At 41.6% G+C, this 23050-nt stretch overlaps 1 protein-coding gene across 1 annotated transcript in view; it reads right to left on the reverse strand.

Moving 5' to 3' along the window:
* The window catches only part of GEMIN8 (gem nuclear organelle associated protein 8), a 35489-nt gene extending 12702 nt beyond the window's left edge, over window positions 1–22787 (reverse strand). Inside the window, exons 1-3 of the mRNA XM_073355337.2 lie at window positions 22736–22787; window positions 16375–16411; window positions 13086–13533 (exon numbers count right to left, since the gene is read on the reverse strand). Of these exons, the coding sequence (XP_073211438.1) occupies window positions 13086–13533; window positions 16375–16377 (451 nt within the window). The 5' untranslated portion in view covers window positions 16378–16411; window positions 22736–22787. The remainder of the gene's footprint in view (window positions 1–13085; window positions 13534–16374; window positions 16412–22735) is intronic.
* Between the last annotated feature and the right edge of the window lie 263 nt (window positions 22788–23050).

The raw sequence follows: 23050 nt of genomic DNA on the forward strand, positions 1-23050 counted from the left end.
TTAATGGTTACAAATTATTTTGAAATCCTTGGAGTAAAGGACTTGTAGAAGTGCAGAGTAATAGGAGATTAAAGAAATGAATTTCTCTTTTACAAATATCATTAACAAATAAGGACTCGGTTCTGATCTCACATACCTGCCCAAGGATCCAAGATCAGAAATGACTCAAGATTTATTGTTTAGTTTGTTATCAATCAAACGTTCACACTAGCAACACTTTACATTTCTACTGTCCAGGATCCGCAACTAAACTGCCAGTCAGCTGGTTTATGTTTCCCCCATTACCTTCCACAGTTAACAGTTCTTAAATAGGTTTCAGAGTAACAGCCGTGTTAGTCTGTATTCGCAAAAAGAAAAGGAGTACTTGTGGCACCTTAGTACTACAGCTCACTTCATCGGATGTAGCTCACGAAAGCTCATGCTCAAATAAATTGGTTAGTCTCTAAGGTGCCACAAGTTCTTAAATAATCTCATACTCCCAACTATAACATGAACTCAAACAAGCATTACTACATATAGAAACCAGCTTGATTGGCAGTAACTACTTTGAGTAAAAGTCTGTTCTAGAAATTAAAGACAGCTCTATCAGAATCCATGAGCATATCTCTCTGCTACACATGGACCGATTCACACTGCATACATAATGGACTAAAGCATCTAGAGTCACTGAGGCATAGCATCGTTTTACAATGTTAAAGTGACCAGAACCAGGTCATATTATGCTGTACTATTCACCCAGTAAGACACACACACTATTGGAAAGGATATCCAGAGTCTGTACGCTTAAGTCACGTGACAGAATTACAACGTCAATGGGCTGCTGGCCATTACTTTGAAATTAGCGCAGGATCAGGCCCTGGCAGCTGCTTTTAGTAAGGATCAAGTCTACATCAATAAGATTAGATTCAGACCAGCTGATTGTGCACTCCTTCCCCTCCCCCTAAAACAATTCCAATCTGTCGCTGATGGCAACAATGCTGATAACAGACAAAGACACCAGTGCTACTGGTAAACAGAGAGATTACTTAAACCAGGGGAGTGCGAATGTACTTTATTATCTGCTCCATTACAAAAACAACTTGTATCAGCCTCTTAAAGAAATTCAGAATGCCCAAATCCAAAGGTGTTTTATTTTTAAATCTGTTTTGCCATTGTCAAAGAGTACCATCTATGTTCCGAGTATAGTTGTGAACAAAGATTAAGTACATGTGCTACGAAATAAATGTTTCATACCTGCACAGAACACCACAGAAAACTGAATAGTACTGAAAGGTGAATTGTGAATCTAATCCCAAACAGTATTTTTCCTGCATTACTTTCTAAAAATGTAATTCTCACAATAGCATATTAAATTGTTGAGCTATATTTCCCAACTCCAGCTACAGACAGGGACCCTGAAGTGAAGCTAGTTTTACTGTTTGTTATATGAATGCAAATAAAATAATAAACAATGGGGAAATGGTTACTCTTTGCTTCAGCAAAAACTCTCTTCAGGTGTTTTTGGGTAACATTTTGTAGCTGTCATGTTAACCTTTTCTTTTCTTTTTTTAAAGGAAACATACAGAAACTATGCACTGACCTTTTAGTTAACTAGCAGTGATCCAAGTAACTGTTACTGCAGACACACAGAATAAAATAAATTACACTGATCAGGATTAAGCTGGCCTCAGCAAGTTAAAAAAACAAACAAACAAAAAACTCCCAAAAGTCCATGCCTCTAGGCAATCAGGGCAAGCTGCCTAACCTGGCTTGTCCATCATTTCATAAGGGGCCTCTTGAGAGAGGGGTCATCACACTTTCCAGAGTGGCTCAGTTGATCAGAACTTCGGTAGCAAGGGATTTGGGATTTTTCCTCAGACTTTCTTCTGAATGTTCTTCATATTTTCCTCTGATATTATATTATGGTAGCTGACCACCCACCAACTTCACTGGTTATTGGTCAACAACTTTGGCACTCCACGCTGCTATAAAAATTAACTCAAAGAAGGAGAAACCTCCTGTATGCCAGGAAGCAAAAGTCCAGACCAGAGTCTCCTAGTCTTGATACTGTCTTTCATCTACCAGGGCATCTTAGTAAATTAAGATTTACGATGTCTACTGAAAAAAGGTCACTTCCCTCCCTTGTAATTCTACACTGAAAGCAAAATTATCTGCTCACTCAAACTATGTGTACGTCAACTGAAAAACTGACTTCAATGGGGCTACTCACATGACCACATTTAGGCATGTTCTGAAGAGCCTTGGTGAACTGGGGCTTTTACCAACCAAGAAGCGCAACAGTCCACCCCATAAGAAGTGGGCAGACTCGGCTCTCTTAAAATCCATCTTAGCAAGAAAAGTCCACAAAGGATGAGAAGGCATTTAACACCTACTGCCCTGACAGTATCTCCCTCAATGTGCCAGACAGCTTGCTCTGATTATTATGAATTTTCCTTCTTTGCAGTTAAAAAAAAAAAAAAGTCCTTTACAATTAAAACCCCCCACTGAACAGTTCCACAGGTGTAGACTTCACCAATGCTGTCATAAGAGAAGAAAATGATTACTTAGCTATACTGTACCAAAACTCTGGCATAGTAAGGTGAAAACAATCACAACTGATGAGGCTTTGAGCAAATAATCTACTATTACTGGTGCTCTAGTCTCCTCCACAGCTCTGTCTCCAGCTGCTGAAAAGGAAGGCAATCTGCAAGGACTATGCAGTGGGAGAGAATATCAGAAGGTTGGCGTACTGATACTTGGGGACAACAGTGTTAAAACACACTTTGAGGACCTAAATTCTGTAGTTGATTTCAGTGGCAAAGTAGTGCTGAATTTTCTGGTGCTGTGACATTTCTGCAGTAGCTCCAAGTGAAATCAAAACTAGGAGGTTTTTACTGAATTAAATATGAGCAATCACAGAATCAGGAGAGTGATTCTCTAGCACCCTGTGTTATTTACTCTAATATTAATTTCAATACAAATCTCAGTTCAAAATTTATTTTTCATTTTACACTTCTGCCATATTTTCAACATGTTGCAGAATTTTATATTGACAACACTTTCAAAAATCAGGGAAGACTTTGGCAGCAGCACAGGGGATTTTGGCACTCAGGAGGCAAATGAGAATTGTGGAACTGGGGAGGGGATGCTCCAATCTATTTTCAGTACTTTATATAGCCCCCATCTCTGCAGTATTTGAATACCTCACAATCACTAACATACATATCTTCAGAACAACCCTATGAAATAGGGGAGAGCTATTATCTCCATTTTGCAGGCACAGAAAGACTAAGGCTATGGCTACATGAGAGAGCTTGCGGCTTCGCAGCTGCACTGATGCAGACATGCCACCGTAAGCTCTCTAGTGTAGCTGCTCTAAGCCAACAGGAGAGAGCTCTCCCAGCAGTTTACTTACTCCAGCCCCCCGTGAGTGGTGGTAACTATGTTGGCGGGAGAGCACTGTCCACACCGGCGCTTATGTTGGCATAAGTTATGCTACTCAGGGGGGTGGCCGTAGTGTAGCCATAGCCTAAGTGACTTTCCCAAAGTCACCCTGGATGTGCATAGCAGAGCACAGAATTGAACCCAGTCTTTCAAGTTTGAGGTGAGCAGCACCCTAACCATCCTTACTCTCTCCCCTTCTCTTTCACTCTCTCTTTTGAGCAGCTTAGTAGGTGACAATTTTGGAAGGGGGTGGGGGCAGCAGCACTCGACCTCTCAGCTCCATTTCCCCTGATTGCCTCTAACAACAATGCATAGAGCGTTGTTATCCGGATTGGGATGCTTGCTAACATGTTCAGAGAAATAGTGAAAGATGCTGACATTTAAATGGTCATTACTAAGTTTGCACATTAACACCCATTAAAGTGAATGGGAGCAGTTGACACCTCTCAGAGCTACGCATTTGGAAGGTTTTCTTTGTAACCAGAAGGCAGGGATCAGCAACCTTTGGCTCGCAGCCCGCCAGGGTAAGCCCCCTGGCGGGCCAGGCCGCTTTGTTTACCTTACGCGTCTGCAGGTTCAGCCAATCGCAGCTCCCACTGGCCGCGGTTCACTGCTCCAGGCCAACGGGGGCTGCGGGAAGTGGCGGCCAGCACATCCTTTGGCCCACGCCGCTTCCCGCAGGCCCCATTGGCCTGGGATGGTGAACCACGGCCAGTAGGAGCTGCGATCGGCTGAACCTGTGGACGCGGAAGGTAAACAAACTGGCCTGGCCTGCCAGGGGGCTTACCTGACAGGCTGCGGGCCAAAGGTTGCCAATCCCTACCATAAGAACTAGAAAATTAATCTTTTAAAAATGAAACTTTAGATATTGTGCAGCCATATTCTGGGACAGGTGGTAGATTATGTGGCCAATTCTGTGACCAGGGAATTGCAGAAACTATGGACCTTATTTATATCTCATTAAAATGTTGGTCCTTCACCCTGCTTTATTTATCCTACTGTTTTATACCACAACACTTTTAAAAGTTCTCATAGAAATAGCTACTGTAATAGTTCCTCCCCTATCTCCCATGCAAAAGGGGTTATAGTAAATAATTCTTATTTTAATAGATTATTAGCTATTCGTTGTTTCCAGGTCCCTGCTTCCACTTCCCGGTAAGAGACAGTGCGTGGGGCTCTGCTGAGGTACACTCCTGCAGGACTCATCAGGGAAAGGGCAAAGAACTGACCATCAGAATTCCAGCCGAGGTGCACTGATTTTGGAGACCAGAAATGCCAGACAGTTCTCCTGCAAAGTAAGGGTATCCAACCACAGCAGGTTACAGGGCAGGCAACAAACACACAGTCTGGGGAGAGGAGCACATAGAGAGCTGAATAAGTATTCAAGGCAATAAGGTGACTACTTCTGAAGAGCCACCAGAGGAGCAGGAGACATGGCTTTCCTCTAGAGCTGCTCTTGTCAGCAGGGTCTTACCAGTTCTTTCCCCAGCAGCTGCAGCTGCTCTCCCAGGCTCCCCTGGAGGGGAAAAGAATGTAAAGGAGAGCATGGGAGCCAGTAAGAGCAGCTGCAGATGCCAGCAGAATAAGCAAATAAGCAGGACTAACTTCAGAAAATTGCTAGTGTAGCAGAGTCCAGTGCCAGAACTAGCTCTAGAGGAAAACAGAATTCTAGGCTCCCCACTGGGCTATTCAGATACAATCCCCTAGTACTCCACAGTCCCACACAGACAATCCCTCCCTCCTCCAGCTGGAAGTACTCACGGTTTGTCACTCTCCCCATTCCCGGGAAGTGTCTTTCACATCCACAGGCTCTTGGGCCTTGTCTACACTATGAAATTAGGTCGATTTTGTAGAAGTGGATTTTTAGAAACCGATTTTATACAGTCAATTGTGTGTGTCCACACTTAGCGCATTAAGTCAGTGGAGTGCGTCCTCACTACTGTGGCTAGCATTGACTTAAAAAGAGTGGTGCACTGTGGGTAGCTATCCCATAGTTCCTGTAGTCTCTGCTGCCCATTGGAATTCTGGGTTAAGCTCCCAATGCCTGATGGGGCAAAAACATTGTCGCGGGTGTTTTGGGTACATGTCGTCAGGCCCTCCTTCCTCCCTCCCTCCGGGAAAGCAACAGCAGACAATCATTTCGTGCCTTTTTTCCTGGGTTATCCGTGTAAACGCCATACCACGGCAAGCATGGAGCCCGCTCAGCTCACCGTCACCATACGTCTCCTGCGTGCTGCTGGCAGACACGGTACTGCATTGCTACACAGCAGCAGCTCCTTGCCTTTGTGGCAGATGGTGCAGTAGGACGGATAGCCGTCATACATCTCCTGGGTGCTCCTGGCAGACCTCGGTGAGGTCGATCAGGGACACCTGAACAGACATGGCTGTTCTCCTTTTAGAGCACCAAATGGAATCCAGAGACTCCAGGTTATTCTATTCTTTAAGTTTCATCTCATGGAGATTCAGTCCTGCCTGGAATATCATGCGAGCTGGAGGCTTCTGCCTCAGGCTGCTCTCCCAGCCGGCAGCAGCTCGCGGTCGCACCTACCCCAGCCTACCCCTTGCTCCCATGGCTCATGAAGCCTCGACAGTAGTAAGGAGCAGTTCAACAATCGGCTGGTGACCACTGGCTTAATGGAATCACCAGTTCCGCAGGGAACCAAACAGAATAGCCGGCATAGCCCAATAAAATAAAATAATAATAAAATCATCATCATCATAATAATTAAAAAAGGGAATAATAGTTAAATAACTACACAAATTCTGAACGTAATGAAAGGAAGTTTTCTTATAATTCATTGCTAGATAGAGATGAGTGGGCAAGTGATGGGTGTAGGGAAGGACAGTGTGAAGTAGGTTAACAGCACAGTTGTGTTCATACTATAACTACAGTATGTGATTCGTGTGATAATGTAACTGATTCGTGAGATTATGTCAGTTAAATTTTGCTCTCAGAATTAGTTAGGGGTAGTTTAGGAACATACACCTCAGCTGTAATATACGTATTGATTACGTGATCACAAAGAGAATACGAAGAGCTGGAGAGCACTCGAGCAGAACTCTAGGAAAGAAAAGGAGGTGTTTTAAAAGAGAGGTCTTTGTAAAGAAAAAACTCTGTCCCTACTGAAGTGTTCCATCAGACAGCGAGATTCAGAGTTTGCCAGTTTCAAAGGCTTTAGTGTAAAAGTAAAGAGTTACTGCAATGCACACTGCCAGAACACAAAAAGACTTTAGTAGCCTATAGGTTCTTGAAGTCGGTAGTGGTTCCTGGGAGGAGAAAAAAAAAGCATAACATCTTAAAAACAAGCTCTGTTATTTTCTTTTTTTTCACTTTCACGGATATATGGCTATAAAGAATAGTACTGTGGCAAACTAGTGTTGACACATATGAGTGTACTGGGATACACGTAGCTTTAGGAGCCTTCACTGACCAAACATAACCTGCCTACTTTAACTGCAGCTTTTTCTTCCCCCACCTCCTTATTATTCACTTTCCCTGTCTTTCCAAAATACTGCACTTACAGTCACCATCCTCTCCCATCATTCTGACATTTCATCTCTCCCCACCCTGAATTTTTATCCCTCTTTTCATATAATGTTCAAGCTCCCTGTCCTCACCTTCAAGGCATTGCACATCTCCATCCTTCTCCTCCCACACACTACAGTCTGCAAGATTCTCTTAAGTGAAGTCATTGTGAACCTTCCTGTTAACCTCAATGATCTGTAGTAATGTAATGGTCTGCCATTAAAGGAGGATGCTTTTAAAATAAAAGGGGTTTAAGTTTAGACCATCCTTTGCACTGAATGAGGCAGGATCCTGGGGAAAAACAGTATGTGATCACAGAATAAAGACCGCCATATGCATACACACAAGGGAGTGGAGTTACAGTTGTAAAGTATTTAGTAACTTTTGAGTGCTTGAAAATGAAATAAACAACATTCTTTTAATGTGTTTTTGTATGTAAATATAGTAACAATCAATGAAATAGCAGCAGCAGGGTAAGATGGGAGATAAATTTGTCTATTCACCCTTCTTGCCAGCATTATCTCATGTTCCTTAATCTCCAACCATGTCCTCTCCTCATTGCCCCATTTGTCTTCTATGCCCACTCCTGATTCCATGACTTTCTGCGTCCCACCCAATAGTATATGTCTGGAATAAAATCCCAATTAACATACGTCAAGTTCTTGCACTATAATCATTCAAAAGAAAACAAGTCTAAACCCTCCCTTCTCTGTAAAGCATGCTTGCCTCAACACCCATAAAACACCATGTCTGTTTATTCTGATTTCATAGAATCATAGAATCATAGAATATCAGGGTTGGAAGGGACCTCAGGAGGTCATCTAGTCCAACCCCCTGCTCAAAGCAGGACCAATCCCCAATTTTTGCCCCAGATCCCTAAATGGCCCCCTCAAGGATTGAACTCACAACCCTGGGTTTAGCAGGCCAACGGGATTGTTAATTTCTTGGGGTGTGGATTTGTTAATTGTTCAGCACAAACTATGGTGTGTAGCACTATGTACTCTTATGGCAGATAAGATATTGATCTTGAGCTCCCTCCATGGTCACGAGGCTACCAGGCCAGAACCATGTTGGGCTGTGATGGATTACAAAGAGAAAAATACCGGAGAGAGGATATATACAAGGCAGATAATGTGATCACTTTTATGTGCCTCGTCTACCTTTCCTTGAGGATCAATACAGCTTCAAGGATGAAAGACAGAACAAGATAGTGTCATGACAGAGTTCAGCTTCATGAACCCTCTATAAATTTCATCTGGCTTAAAAACAGTACTCAGGAAAATCAATAGCTCTATATAATTAAACATAGCAGCACTGTATCTTTCACCACCCACATGGTCTCAACAGAGCTCACCACTACTCATTTACAGCACACAGTAGAGAACATAATATTTTCCCCTCCCTCTGCGTAGCTACTTTCTTTTTTTGAGCAACTCCAACAGAATTTATAAAAACCTATTTTATTTATTTATTGATCAGAAGCAGTTATTCCTGAATGTACAGATAATGTATTTTCTGAATTAATAATAAAAGTTTGCACTTAAATAGCATCTTTCATCTGAGGCTGTGGGAACAATTTATAAATATGTAGTACTTTATTAATTTAGCTTCAATATTTCTATGAAGCAGGTAATCATCATTATCTGCACTTTACAGATGAGGAATCTGAGGTCACACAGAAGAGCCTAATTTTGCTTTCACTTGCACCATACTAAATCAAGAATAACTTCACTGAACTGAATAGAATTACACCTGCCAAAACTAGTGTGAGAGCACAATCAGGACCTCAGTGTCTCACCAAGGTGTCCCAATAAGTCCGTGCTACAGCCAGGAATAGAAGCCCTGGTGTCCCAACTCAGAGCTATAGGCCTTCACCAAGAGGCCTTCCTCCTGCTTATAACTGAGGCACAGAGATATTAAATAACTTGCCCAAGGTCACATAGCAAAGTCTGTGGCAGAGCCAATAACTGAACCCAGATCTCCTGAGTACCAGGCCTTTGCTTTAATCATAACAATCCTCAAATACCCACCATGCATGAAAAAAATTAACAAAAGGAAAATGTTCTGCATTTCTAAATGGTCTTAGTTGTAGTTCTCGAAGTGTTTTCTCTCTTCAGATTAAGATCTTCGACAGAGGCCTGCTTCTGCCACAGCAGAACTCACACGAGTACAGGTTGCACATCAAGCGCTATTCTGAGCTTCATTATGTTGCTAATGTTATTTTCCTTGAGCAGTGTATTACCCTGAATCACAGAAACATAGGACTGGAAGTGACCAGGGAAGGTCAAGTTAAGACCACAGAACCAGTTAAGAAGTTTTTCCTAATGTCCAACCTAAACTGCCCTTGCTGCTATTTAAGCCCATTGCTTCTTGTTCTATCCCCAGACATTAAGGAGAACAATTCTTCTCCCTTCACCTTGTAACAACCTTTTATGTACTTGAAAACTGTTATCATATCCTCCCATAGTCTTCTCTTCTTCAGACTAAACAAACACAATTTTTTTCAACCCTCCCTCATAGGTCATGTTTTTTAGACCTTTAATCATTTTTGTTGCTCTTCTCTGGATTTTCTCCGATTTGTCCACATCTTTTCTGAACTGTTGCGCCCAGAACTGGACACAACACTCCAGTTGAGGACTAATTAGCACAGAGTAGAGCAGAAGAATTATTTCTCTGGTCTTGCTTACAACACTCCTACTAATACATCTGGGAATGATATTTGCTTTTTTTTGCAACAGTGTAACACCGTTGACTCATATTTAACTCGTAATCCTCACTATGACCCCCAGATCCCTTTCTGCAGTACTCCTTCCAATTTTGTATGTGTGCAACTGATTGTTCTTCCCTAAGTGGAGTAGTTTGCATTTGTCCTTATTGAATTTCATCCTATTTACTTCAGACCATTTCTCCAGTTTGTCCAGATCATTTTAATTTTAATCCTATCATCCAAAGCACTTGCAAGCCCTCCCAGCTTCGTATCATCCCAGTTTGATGATACCAAGATGGAGGGGTTGCAAGTGTACTCTCTATGCCATTATCTAAATCATTGACTAAGATATTCAACAGAACTGGACCCAGAACTGATCCCAGTGGGACCCCACTTGATATGCCCTTCCAGCTTGACTGTGAACCACTGATAACTACTCTCTGGGAACGGTTTTCCAACTAGTTATGCACCCACCTTATAGTAGCTCCATCTTTGTATTTCCCTAGTTTGTTTATGAAAAGGTCATGTGAGACAGTATCAAAAGCCTTCCTAAAGTCAAGATATACCACATATACTGCTTCCCCCCCTTATCCACAAGGTTTGTTACCCTGGAGAACAATTGATCACTGTCCTCTTTATAACAGCCCTTAATATATTTGAAGACGGTTATCAGGTTCCCCCCCCTCAGTCCTCTTTTCTCAAAACTAATCATACCCAGTTACTTAAAACTTTTTCTCATAGGTCATATTTCTCATTTTTTGGGCTCTCTTTTGGACTCTATCTGATTTGTCCAGGTTTCCTAAATTATGGTGCCCAGAATTGGACACAGTACTCTGCTGAGGCCTCACCAGTGCCAAGCAGAGCGGCACAATTACCTCCTGTGTCTTAAATACACGACACTCCTGTTAATACACCCCAGAATAATATTACCCTTTTTTGCAACTGCATCACCCTGTTGACTCACATGCAATTTGTGATCCAATATAATCCCCAAATTCTTTTCAGCAGTACTATTAGTCAGTTATTCCTCATTTTGTAGTTGTCCATTTGATTTTGCTTTCCTAAACATAGTATACCTTGCATTTGTCTTTACTGAATTTCATTTTGTTGATTTCAGACCATTTCTCTAATTTGTCAAAGTCCTTTCGAATTCTAATTCTGTCCTTCAAAGTGCTTGCAGCCCCTCCCAGTTTGGCATCATCCACAAATTTTATAATACTCACTCCATTATCCAAGTCATTAATGAAAATATGTAGTAGTATTGAACCCAGGTCTGACCCTTACAGGACCCCACTAGATACACCCTCCCAGTTTGACAGTGTACTACTGATATCTCCTTTTTGAGTACAGTCTTTCAACCAGTTGTGCACCCACCTCAGTTATTTCATTTAGATTTACATTTCCCTAATTTGCTTATGAGAATGTCATGATTGTGTCAAAAGCCTTACTAAGATCAAGATTAAGCCCTTTACTTACTTACACATCTACTGCTTTTCCCCCGCATCCACTAGACCAGTAACCCTGTCAAAGAAGGAAATTAGGGTGGCTTGGCATGCTTTGTTCTTCACAATTGCATCCTGGCTATTGATTGTTTAATAATTTGTTCCTGAATCTTTCCAAGTATTGACGTTAGACTGACTGGTATATAACTCCCCAGGTCCTCTTTGTTTCACTTTTTAAAAATAGGTACTATGTTTCCCCTTCTTCAGTCCTCTCAGAACCACTGAGGATGGGTAAGGTCCTAGAGTGCTTCAGCTAGTTCCTTAAGTACCCTTGGATGAATTTTATCAGGCCCTGCCAACTTGAAAACATCTAATTTACATACATATTCTTTAATCTCCTCTTTGTCTAATGTAGCTTGGGTTCTTTCTCCGTTGTTATTAAATGTGAATTGTGTTGAGTATTTTATCACTAATAACCTTTTTAATGAAGACTGAAGTAAAATAGGCATTAAACACCTCAGTCTTCTTGATGTCATTACCTATTAGCTCTCCTTCTCTGGCTAAGTAGAGGACCTACACTTTCCTTTGTCTTTCTCTTGCTCCTAATGTCTTTAAAGAACCTCTTCTTATTGCCATTTGTATTTCTTGCTAGGTATAACTCATTGTGTGCCTTAGCCTTTCTGATTTTGCTATTGATTGTATGTGTACACTTAAGCCTGTGTGTTTCAGCATTCCAGATATTCTTGACTCTAAGGATTTAAATAGCAGAATGTAATTTATAAAAAATTCCTACTTGTTGATTACACTTTTTTCAAATTATTTCCCTCCTCTCTCCCTCCTTAATGCCCAGAGAAAGGATAGCATAATTACAATGAAAGCTCATTCTATTAAGCATTTATGCTGGATATTTCCCATGCAAAGAACATGGGGAAAATGATGTTTTTCACATTGTTTCCTCAAAACAGATTATAAACTTGTGTATAAACTTTATTTGTCTATGCAATAAACTATAAATCAGGACAACAAGACACTTTGTTTTTTTAAAAGGATTTCACAGAGATAAAGATGACTTGGAGATCTCCAAGGACTGAGACTTGCAAAAACTCCCCTACTGATTTTTTTGGCTAATATCCCCCTACTATTTTCCCAGAGCTGGGCTTGAGGCTTTGAATGTGAAAGAAAAAAATATTTCCTGTACAACACTGAAGGGTACCGAGGGGGAAGACAGGTCTTGGAATTTTTACTGTTTGGTGAGCCAAAGAAAAATAAAGCAAATGGCTACTCCATCTTAAAAGAGTACATTGCAGCTTCCTCCAGCATTAAACAACATAGCTAGGAATTTCCTTTGGGCTGGACCTCTCAGGAATCTAGGATTTTACTAAATTTAACCTTAAGAAGCCCAGATTTTTGAGAATATTGACATATTCATTTTTTTTTTAACTCAGCTGACTTAAGCTTTAATTTAAAATGTGAGCATCAATTGATTAAGAATTTTGAAATGTTAAAAAAATCTTTTGGTTTTTAAAGGAAGTATTGGATGTCAATGCAAAAATTTTTCAGCACTTGGGTATTTGTAGGATAAACCAGAACAATAGTAGGGACAGAGTAATGGAAAGTTGGAAATGACTCAAAGGATCATTTTTATAGAAAAAAGTTTATAATTAAAATATTGGTACTACCTGTTTTACTGAGGAAAAAGATAGAGATTTTTCACTACCTATCTTAATGCTACAGATTCCTCAATTTCCCCCAGAATTGCTCTAAACAAAGCATTTTCTCCTGAACAAATACATGCTACTTCTATTCTCCAAAGCATTCATACTCATTCTCTCTAGGTAGAAAAACCACAAGTATTTTCACTGGTTCATTTACTTCTAGTGCCCATTACTCTTGTGTATTATATTGCAACACCCTAATGTTGCATTAAGGACATATTCATTACAGCCTCAGATGGAAAGTATATAATACAAACAAGGCCTGAACTTACGTAACTCCTGCCTGTGCGCCTCTGTCTGTGCAAAATACTGGCGGAGCTCTTCTGTGATCTCCATGTTGCTCAGATCGCATTCTATCTCCTCTTCAGACTCAGAATCCTTCTCCATTTCAGAATCCCTGCCCATATTCTTGGTCACTCTGGTACTGCAGTGGGCATCTGGGTATTGCTGGGGCCAGGAAGGGTAACGTGCTCTGCTGTTTGGAGTGTAGGTAGAATAGTCGTCAGCATCCGATGGGTTGCCTCCATCCCAATCCGAGTAACGGCCTGTAGGAAAGGTTTTGGATGGATACCATGACAGATGATGAAAGGACTCCATGGCTTTCCTGTAGGCATTTTTGTGCTTGTACATCCAGTGCATGGCTTGGTTGTAATGCTTCCAGTATCTTGCATATACTTGTTGATTATACCATGGGTGAGAGTCTTCGTGCAGTGAGTCCTCCTTAAAAAAGTGGGAGCAGAGGGGAGAGACAGTGTTGAGGCAACTCCTAGAATTGAAAAGCTTTTTCATTCCAAATGCTTTACTTCCTATGATAGCAAAATCCATGTATTTTGGAGGAAAAATGACAAGTGCTTGAAGCGTGAACATACTATACATACAAAAATAGATCATGTTGCTCACTCTACTAGTCACCAAGGAAGAAAGTAACGAGAATGACTGCATCAAAGTTTTACCCCAAAGCGCTATTATTACAGTGGAAGCCACTCCTTTGGGGCAACATGTTGAAATGTACTAATGCAAACCGAGCCTGTGTGGATATAAATACTCAACACTTACTAATGCAAATAAATTCACGTGAATTCATATACTACACAGGTGAAAGCTGAGCTGAATGAGGTTTGATTACTTCAAAGTGCGTGTGGGATAAGCCTCATACTATGAATACACAAGCTTCATGTTAACAGGCAGAGGGTAATGCTTCTGAAATTCCTCTGTACTAAATAAAGGCACCTATTTCATATAGTAATGCATTTACCCTATCTCCTTGCCATAATAATTTCAGTGGTAGAGATCAGATGGCAACTTAGTCACGTCTCAATCACACCTTAGTCAAGGTCCCAATTAACCCCCACAGCGTGCGTAGCAAAGTGCTGTGCTGCTAATAAATCTCACTTCTCTATTCATCAGCAGCTATAATCTGAAAAAGGGTAATAAAGTTCGTTGACTTAAGTAAACTAAAATATCTCTTTCCAGTTATAAATCTGAACAAGTTGTAAAACAGCAACAACTGTTTTTAAAAATGTTTGTTTGCCTGACAACAGTTTACCCATGGCTCTATTCCAGCCACATAACTCTATAAGAGTGCAGCAGCCCTATATAGTAAAGTAAATTCTGTATAGAAAAAGATTGCAATAGGTTCCCCATCCCTACTAATTTGGCTACACATGGGTAGTGTTGGAGAAAGGTCAGGGATAATGGAAAGCTAAATCACTCTTGGGGTGGTGTTTGCCCACTGTCTGTCCTTGGGGTAGAGCTTCTGAGTAAGGGCTCTGAACGCATGGAAAGTGATGTTGGATTTAAAAACAAGTTGGTCTCACTTAATTAATTTGGATATCGATGATGCAACAACACGTGTCTGTCTTAAACTGAAAAAAGCCAATAAATTTAGTATAAAGTCTGATGTTCCTCCCATAATGCATGTCCTTGGTGTAGATATTTTGTGCGTCTCTGGGGAGGGAGAGTTTTACTTGATCTATTTTTTATGCCAAACATTTGGACTATTTTAGACTTAAATGTGGAAGGTCATCTTTTCTTTTTCAGGGATACTGTCAAGATTAAAAAATCATACTTTTTTACCTGTATTATTAACATCCTAAATCACCAAGAATGATTTTTTAAAAAAAATCAAATTTTATGAATTTGGTTTAGCGACACTTCATAGCTAAAGTCTTACCACCCCTTCCCCAAAACCAACCTCCCTTCCTGCACCCCGCCCCTCCAAAAGGGGCTTAAAAACACTGACAACATAATTTTAAGGTTATGTTTAAGTAGTTACAAGAACAAAGTCTCAAGCTAATAAACTTTTTTTTTCCCCTTATTTCACTTAAACAGTGAGTCAGGGATTGTGTCTCGTCTGTTTATACAAATCTATGGTGTCATACAAGTGATTTTAAGAAACAGCCACCAAATTAATTTTTATGGAAATGCATAACAAAATATCTGTCTTTTTGGCTAAGACTTTATGAGCCAGATGCTCCTCATGCACTTCAATTGGGCTGGTGAAACTCCACTGACTTCAGGGGATTTATTGCCAATTTATGCTGGTGTAAGAGGAGAATCTGGCCCTGTTGCAAGGATGTATTTATTTATTTATAAGAAGGAAAATGAACTTGTAAAAACCAGGATATTTAAGGTTTTTACTTTGCTTTCATTAAATGAGAATGTCACACTGACTCTAGTTCTTCAAAGTATAGTCAAGACCAGAAAATTCTGTGGTCAAATCTGAGAAGTTGCAACTCCCATTTCACATAGTTAGTTCTGGAGCACTTTGTTTAATTTTTCCCACTGAATTAATTAAACATCAAGTTTGGAAACATCAGTAGAGCAGTTAATACAGCTTGACAAAAAAGGAAAGTTTCATATATTCTATGTATTCTCCAAGATGACAACATTTCTTTTTAAAATACAAAAAATATCTTCAGTTCTTTTAACTAAAATGTTTCTAAAATGGGCCTTGGTGATGACCTCACTGAAAACTTTGGAATACAGCTGGCTGATTTGTCTATCTGACTAGCCCCAGATGTTAATTTAGGGGGAGAGGAATACAAAGGGCCACTTCATGTAGATAGAATTGTGATTTTGGTGCTTATCCAAATACTTCTGTGTTTGGAAGGGGAAAAAAAGTGACTGTAGAAAACCTCACTCTTTCTTTGAATTTTTAAAATCCATCTGTTGAAAAAAAATTAAGGGGATGTTTTAGATTGGGATGAAGAAGGAAAAGGAACACTTTAAAGGCTAACTATGGAATATAGCTGTATGTCTGTGTTTTTTCAGCTGTTGTATAAATGGAAATACAGAGGAGTTTTTCTCAACCGTATAAAAGCTATAAATCTAAGAAGAGTGATCAGCAGATTTTCCTGTTATATGTCTCTAGATTCTTCTCTGAGGAGACCAATCAAACAATTATTTTAATAAATAAATTTTACTTTGAATGCAATTTAAAATACAATTCTTTTAACTATGTGCTGACAGTTCAATACAATTTGCTTGTATATGCAGTTAACATACAAAGTGTGCATTGCCCATACTCTCAGATACACAGTAGAAGTAAAGAATGCTTACCATCACCTGTGGAGTTTGCTCCAATGATCAACGTAAACTAGAAAAGAAAATAATATTTTTTAATTTTTAAAAAGATAGTTAAATACACAAAGCATCTTTAGTGAACCCTAGTAGCTACAGATAAGAGTCAAGTCAACAGATGAGGGATTTTGAGTAATCAGAGAATACTTGAAACCTCTTATTCATTGATTCTAATTGGTTTTAGTATGGAACTTTTAAATATTGAGATTATTAATATATAAGGCTCAAAAAGATCAAAGGGCAGAGCACTTTCTGTGCCCCCATCTCCCTGCAGCCTAGAAAGCAGGAAGAGATAAATAAACTTGGTCTCATTACCCATTTTTTTTTATCCTCCACATGATAGTGGCTTCCTCTACTTCTAGGTATCTTCAAAATTAATGACATTAAGGAATGACCTTAAATGAGAAAGACTTTACTTTATCCCTCAGTAGTGTTTGCAGAAGGAATCCTATAAAACTTTTATGTTAAGCATTTTTAAAACCATTTTGATTTCACTCAGGTAGTAAGATTTTTGTTTATTTTTAATCCTATGTTGTAATTATTTGTATAACCATCTCCTCTTAGTCTTCTCCCATTTTATGCTTCCCTGATTGCAACACTGCTTCACCTAAACGAAGCACAGACAAATTCAGGTGGTGATCAAGTACTTGAATGGAGAGAGGAGGGGAGGTTAAGTACAAAAGTGGAAACTGGAAAGGACCAGATCATAAGAAGATCTGCAATTACAAGCTGCCGTTTAAAATTACTATCACCTACCACATACATTGCACTTTTAATCTTCAAAGTTATTTACCAACACAAACCACTTAAGGGAATTTTGAAAATGCCCTGACTATTGGACAGCTATTTCATTATATCAAGATTTTAAAAGAGCAAACCCAAACCACCCATTCCGCATAGTGTCATCACCCAGAAACTCTCATTTGAAGGGACAGGAGGGGCAGCAGAGGGGAATGATACAAAGATTAACATCCCCTCCCCACACTTTAAAAAAATTAGTGTGGGCCAAAGAATCCACTAACTGACACTCCCAAGCTACTCCATCCAACTAGTGGGTCAAATGATACACCAGTGTGACTGAAAGTAAAACAGCAGTAATTCCACTGTCTTCTTTGGGGCTAACCCAGATTACACCAGCATAACGGAGTAGAATTCTTCCCACTGGGGCTGCCCAGGGTGACAGTTGGAGCAGCATTTGGCCTCCTATTTATGACTTTATTGACGAAGCAGCAACTATTTGTCTCTTTAAGACAGCAATGCTGAGTGAAAAGAGATCTGAATGCAGTCCACCCTGACACCACCAAAGAAATGCAAATCATGAAGCTACCACAAATCAGCACAAAGGCTGAACGCTCTCCCTTTGTATAGTGGAGACAGAGCCCAAATATGCAAACCCCTCACTCACCAACCCTTCTGCAAACAGTCCTTACATACATGAGTAGTCCCAGTTCAGTCAATGGGCCTACTCATATGAGTAAAGGTTAGCAGAATCAGGTTCAAAACTGTCAAAGAGACTGAACTGATTGTCTTCCTTCCAACGTGCCAAGAGAGGCAGGAGGGAAAGAAAGAGCGGAGGTCACTAATGAAACATTGCAGTGACTTGCAGCATAACGAGCCTACAGATATATAAAAGACATGGGCGGGGCTTCCCCTTTCTGTTCATCTCAAAAAACATTTTCCTATGCTATCATCTTTTTAAAAGTTGTGTTTCTCTCTCATAGGGTGCGTGTGTGTGCGTGCATGTGTGTATATAGTTTTCATTTCTTTCATGTGCACATCTGGGTACTGTCAAAGTCACTAGAGTAAACAGAAAGGTCTCTTTCTCATATTTAAAATGTAAACTGTATTGTAGCTGCCTCTCTCATTTTCCGCCTGTAGTTTAGGGAAGTTACACACACGAGAATTCTGTGTCTGCCTATGACTTTTGCATACCAAACCATTCTCTGAACTGCCTTAAGGATCAACGAAAATCAGGTTCACAGCCTAACATAAAGAGACTTTGTTTTTAATACCATAAGTGACAAAAAAATACAAACCATATTCTGAAGCACATAGAGAGAGCTTTTTGAGGGGTGAAAAAGCCCTCACAAATCCATTAAAATGTATCAGCTTACGGAACAGGAAATAAATATACACTTTAGCAAACAGAAAAAAAATAATTGTCATAAATTATTTATGAACCCTTATAGAAATATAACTCCTAACTCAGGAAAGTCCTGATCCTGGGCACCACCATAATACAAACAACAAAGAAATCGTTAATAAGAAATCAAAAAAGCAAAATGGCTCTTCAAAAGTAAATTCAGTAGGTTATCAAAATCACTCAAGAAGCAGAAAATAAATAAAATAATTCTGGCTCTACTTTTTTCAATTCCTAAAAGTTAAAATACGGAGGTTGCTGCACAAACCGAAAATAGTCTAATGTCGCTGGAAACACCACTTAACTTTTGAATGAAGAAATTACTAAAAAGGTATGAATCATCATTGTAAAATTACCAAGAAAATGTATTAGCCCAGGCAAAAAAATCTACTTGCCCGCACTTACCATAATGATGATGAAAAAATTTACTTGCTCATACAAAAATGACTATCCCCAGGCAATTGGATGGGCAGAATTTTGCATGCTGGCATTAAAGCTAAGGTCCCAATCTTGCAAACACTTGTACATGTGCTTAACTTCACTACGGTGAATAGTCCAATCAATGGGACTACTCATGGTAGTAAAATTAAGGCCCCAGTCTTGCCAAATGATCTCTGCAGGAAAACCCTGGTGCCCATATGGAGTGTCACTGAATGTGTCTCAATGCAGGGATAGGGGAGTTGCTGGCAGAGACCATCTGGCAGGATTGCGGACTAAAGTAAAAGATTTTAAGGCTGCAGGCAGCAACAATAAAATGCTTGGACAAAGAATACTTGGTCCCTTTTTGTGTATTAAAATGTTCTCTTGCTTCGAGGGCTTTGGCACAGAAAATCCCCTCCCCCCCCTTTTTTAACCACAACCACATAATTATCGGTTTGTATTACCACAGCGTCTAGGAGTCCCAGTCATGGATAAGGACCCCATTGTGCTAGGCACTGTACACAGGACAAACGGTCCATTTCTGATACATTGTTTTATCTCCTTTCCTAACCTTTCAAATCATATAATAATTCCCCATTTATATTAAATACTGATGAAAGAAGAAAGCCATAACTGACTGTGGGTCTGATCCCACAAAGTGTTGTACATCACTCAGTCCCACTGAAGTTAAATTGAGACGGATTACCATCCCGTAGGATTGGATCCTGGAATGCTCTATTTTGAAAATAGAAAAGGAGGACTTGTGGCACCTTAGAGACTAACAAATTTATCTGAGCATAAGCTTTCGTGAGCTCAAATAAATTTGTTAGTCTCTAAGGTGCCACAAGTACTCCTTTTCCTTTTGCGAATACAGACTAACAGGGCTGCTACTCTGAAACCTGCTATTTTGAAAATGTGATGATACATTGTACACCATGAGAGCACAGCCCCCTGGTGGAGTATTGTACACAGTTTTGGTAACCACACTTGAAATATATTGCACAGCTTGAAAAGGCCTACAGTCAACAAAAGTCTTACTGCTCAGTATGGCAAGACCTGAAGAAACAGGACTATTTAGGAAAGAAAAAAAAAAGATTGAGGGGACTTTCAGTTATTTAAAATTATGAAGAGCATAGCAAGAGCTAGTCAGTCACTTCTTTTCACACTGTTGCATAGAAATAGAAAATGATATAATTAAGAGGGGGAGGAATTAGAACAAATTGAAATACTTCTTCACAGATCCCACAGTCAATCTGTGGAATTTACTGTCACAGAAAGTCACTGAAGTAAATAAAACTAGAGAGGACTGGAGAATTTTACCAACACTAACTTTTGTAGCTCTGCAAAATAAGACAACTAGTAAGTAAGTCATTACAACTTTTATTTCAGGGAATACATCAATCATTTGTGTGGGTCAGGAATGATTTTTTCCCCACTTTTTTCACCAAATCTTTAAGTATTTGGTAATGCTGACAGTCGGATAAAGGAACAGATCGACCAATGACTTACTTGAACCAATACTGAAATTGCTGTAAGTGTTTTGTACATATTCCAAGAACTCGGTAAGAACAAAATGCCATGTTGTAGCACCAACAGCTTATATTTTTCAAATGATCATTTTACATTTCTAGTGCTAGAAAATCTGGGGGCAGGAGGATGTTTAAAGAAAGTCCATTCAGCCTTTTCTGTCACTCAGCTACTGATTAACTACCAGTGTGCATCGCTACCTATGTTAATTTTAATATCAACATGGCCCAGTTATAATTCTTGTAGAAATGCAGATGTGCAACACAGAACCAATTAATTACACCTGTATACCCCTTTAACAAAAACTCCTGTAGACTACATTCCTGTTTGTGAATATCGCTAAATATTAAAGATGTTCTCTGGTTGACTTTTGATGTCGGTAAATATAAAAAATGTTCTCTGGTTAGGACCTGGCTGTTATCCAGCCAGCATAGTTACAGCGATCTTATATGCATGCAGTTATTCTGGTATAAGGTGCTTATGCAGGTACAGCTTACTGCTGTAAGGAAAGGGGAATAAATTATAACGGTATAATTGTGGCCAGGCTAGAGACTGTACTCATTTAACTGTTTTGGTAGAAAATCAACCCCTTGCCTCACAAACGCACACTGAAATAGTTAAATCAGTACAAAAACTCCACGCAGACCATGCAGTAGCATGTATAAAGTCACAGTTCACCAGGTCCCAAGAGCCTAAGGCTCTACTCCTATATCAGTGGTCCCCAAACTCTCTCTTCCCCAGGAAGCATGGTTGGGGGAGGGGGGGCAGAAGCAGGGCTTGTGCTGCAGCTGGGGCCTTAGCTGAGAGTGGAGCCGTGCTGGGAGCCAGGGGCATTGTGCATTGTGGGAGCCAGGGGCATTACCATTGTGCATCACCACCTATGTTCATTTTAATATCGCTACCTTTACAGCTGGGGCCTTAGCTGAGAGTGGAGCCATGTTGGGAGCTAGGGGCCATGGCTGGGAGTGGAGCCGCAGTTGGGGCCGGAATTGCAGGTGGGGCCATGACTGGGAGCGGGGCTGGACTGGAGTAGGGGGCAGAGAGGGGCTGGGTAGCACTCTCTCCCCATCCCCCCATTGGGGTTGGTCCAGGCCCCCTTCCCCCACAAATGTGTCTCTGTGCCCCCTGGAGGAGTGCCCCACAGTTTGGGGACCCCTGTCTTATATGGATCTGAGAATACAGGGTGTTGCTTTGAAATCCAGGATACCTGGTGCATTTGAGTGGCTTATAGGGAAAATGCAGGTTTTGGATTTGGAAAAAATGAAAGGTCAATTTGAACTATATTAAAAAAAAATGTAATAGTGAACAATAAATTATCACTAATATGCCTTATTTTGGGTCTTTGTCCTATCTTGGGGCATTGGCAGGTCAATGGTAGGAAGTAGTGTGCACATGAGGAGGAAACAGGTAGTTTAAGCTCTTTGGGGCAGGCACTATCTCCTATTGTGCGTTTGCGTACAGTGCCTAGCACTGGAGGGCACAGATCAGCGGTTCTTGTCGTGCTGCCCCTCAGTACCCGGCTCCGGCCAGGGAAGCCAGTGATCCAACCAGCGGACCAAATCTGATGATGAATCCTGGTCACGGGCCACTAACTACTAGCAGTTTTAAGCTTACTAAGTAGGGCTATTTGGTGCATCCACACTGCATCAAACCATCTTTCGTGCTCTACGTTTGCACAGCACCCAACACAGCAAGGCCCTGGTGGTGTATTGCAGAGCATTGCTGGGGCAGCCACCTTGCGACGGGGAGCCCAGCACGGGGGCCGCGGTTATCACTTGGGGGTGGGAAGTGGTGGGCTCTCTTTCTTCCTCACCCAAGCACCCCTGCCTTAGGGAGAGGGGCTTGCGGGGCGGAGGGGTCCCTTTCCCCCCCTCACTTCACACAGGGGTGGGTGGTCTCCCCACGCCATCGCTTCACCCCAGTTCACGGGATGGTTTTGGGGCGCGGGGGGGGGTGTCTCCCTCACACCCCAAGGTATCCGCCCCCCTCCCCATTCACCAGCTGAGTTCCCAGGCGGGGTGGAAGGGGGGGGCAGAGAGAGATTTCTCCGTTTTCTTCCCACTGCCCCACCACCCCGGGGCGGCTCCGGGGATCCCCTCTTCCAGGCGGCTCAGGTACATGGGCTGCCACGGCTGGGAACCGGGGGCTCCCCCACCCGCCTCAGGTGTCTGGATCCTGGCCCTGGGGCCAGCCCCGACCAGGGGCTCCCCCCCAGCCCGCACCCCCACGTGGAGCGGGGCCCGCGGCACGTACTGTGGGTCCGGGCGGGCAGCCCCGGCGCCGAGACCCGCTCGTCCTTCCTCCTTCCTTCCTGCCGCGGCGGGAAGCGGGGCCCGGGGGCGGGGTTTGCCGGCTCCCGATCCCCTGGGCTGGGGCGCTCCCTGGCGGGGCAGAGCGGAGCGGGCGCCGCAACCAGCGTCCTCCGTCCCCGCTTCCCCGCGCCTGCCCGGGCGCCTTGGGGGCTCGCCCAGGAAGAAGCGTCAGGGGACACCGGGCCGCCTCCCCAAGCGGCGGCACCAGCCCCTGTGTGTAGCAGCCAGGAGATTGGGGTCACTCCCCCCCCCCACC

The sequence above is a fragment of the Lepidochelys kempii genome, chromosome 1 (genome assembly GCF_965140285.1).
Source record: "Lepidochelys kempii isolate rLepKem1 chromosome 1, rLepKem1.hap1, whole genome shotgun sequence".
NCBI lineage: Eukaryota > Metazoa > Chordata > Testudines > Cheloniidae > Lepidochelys > Lepidochelys kempii.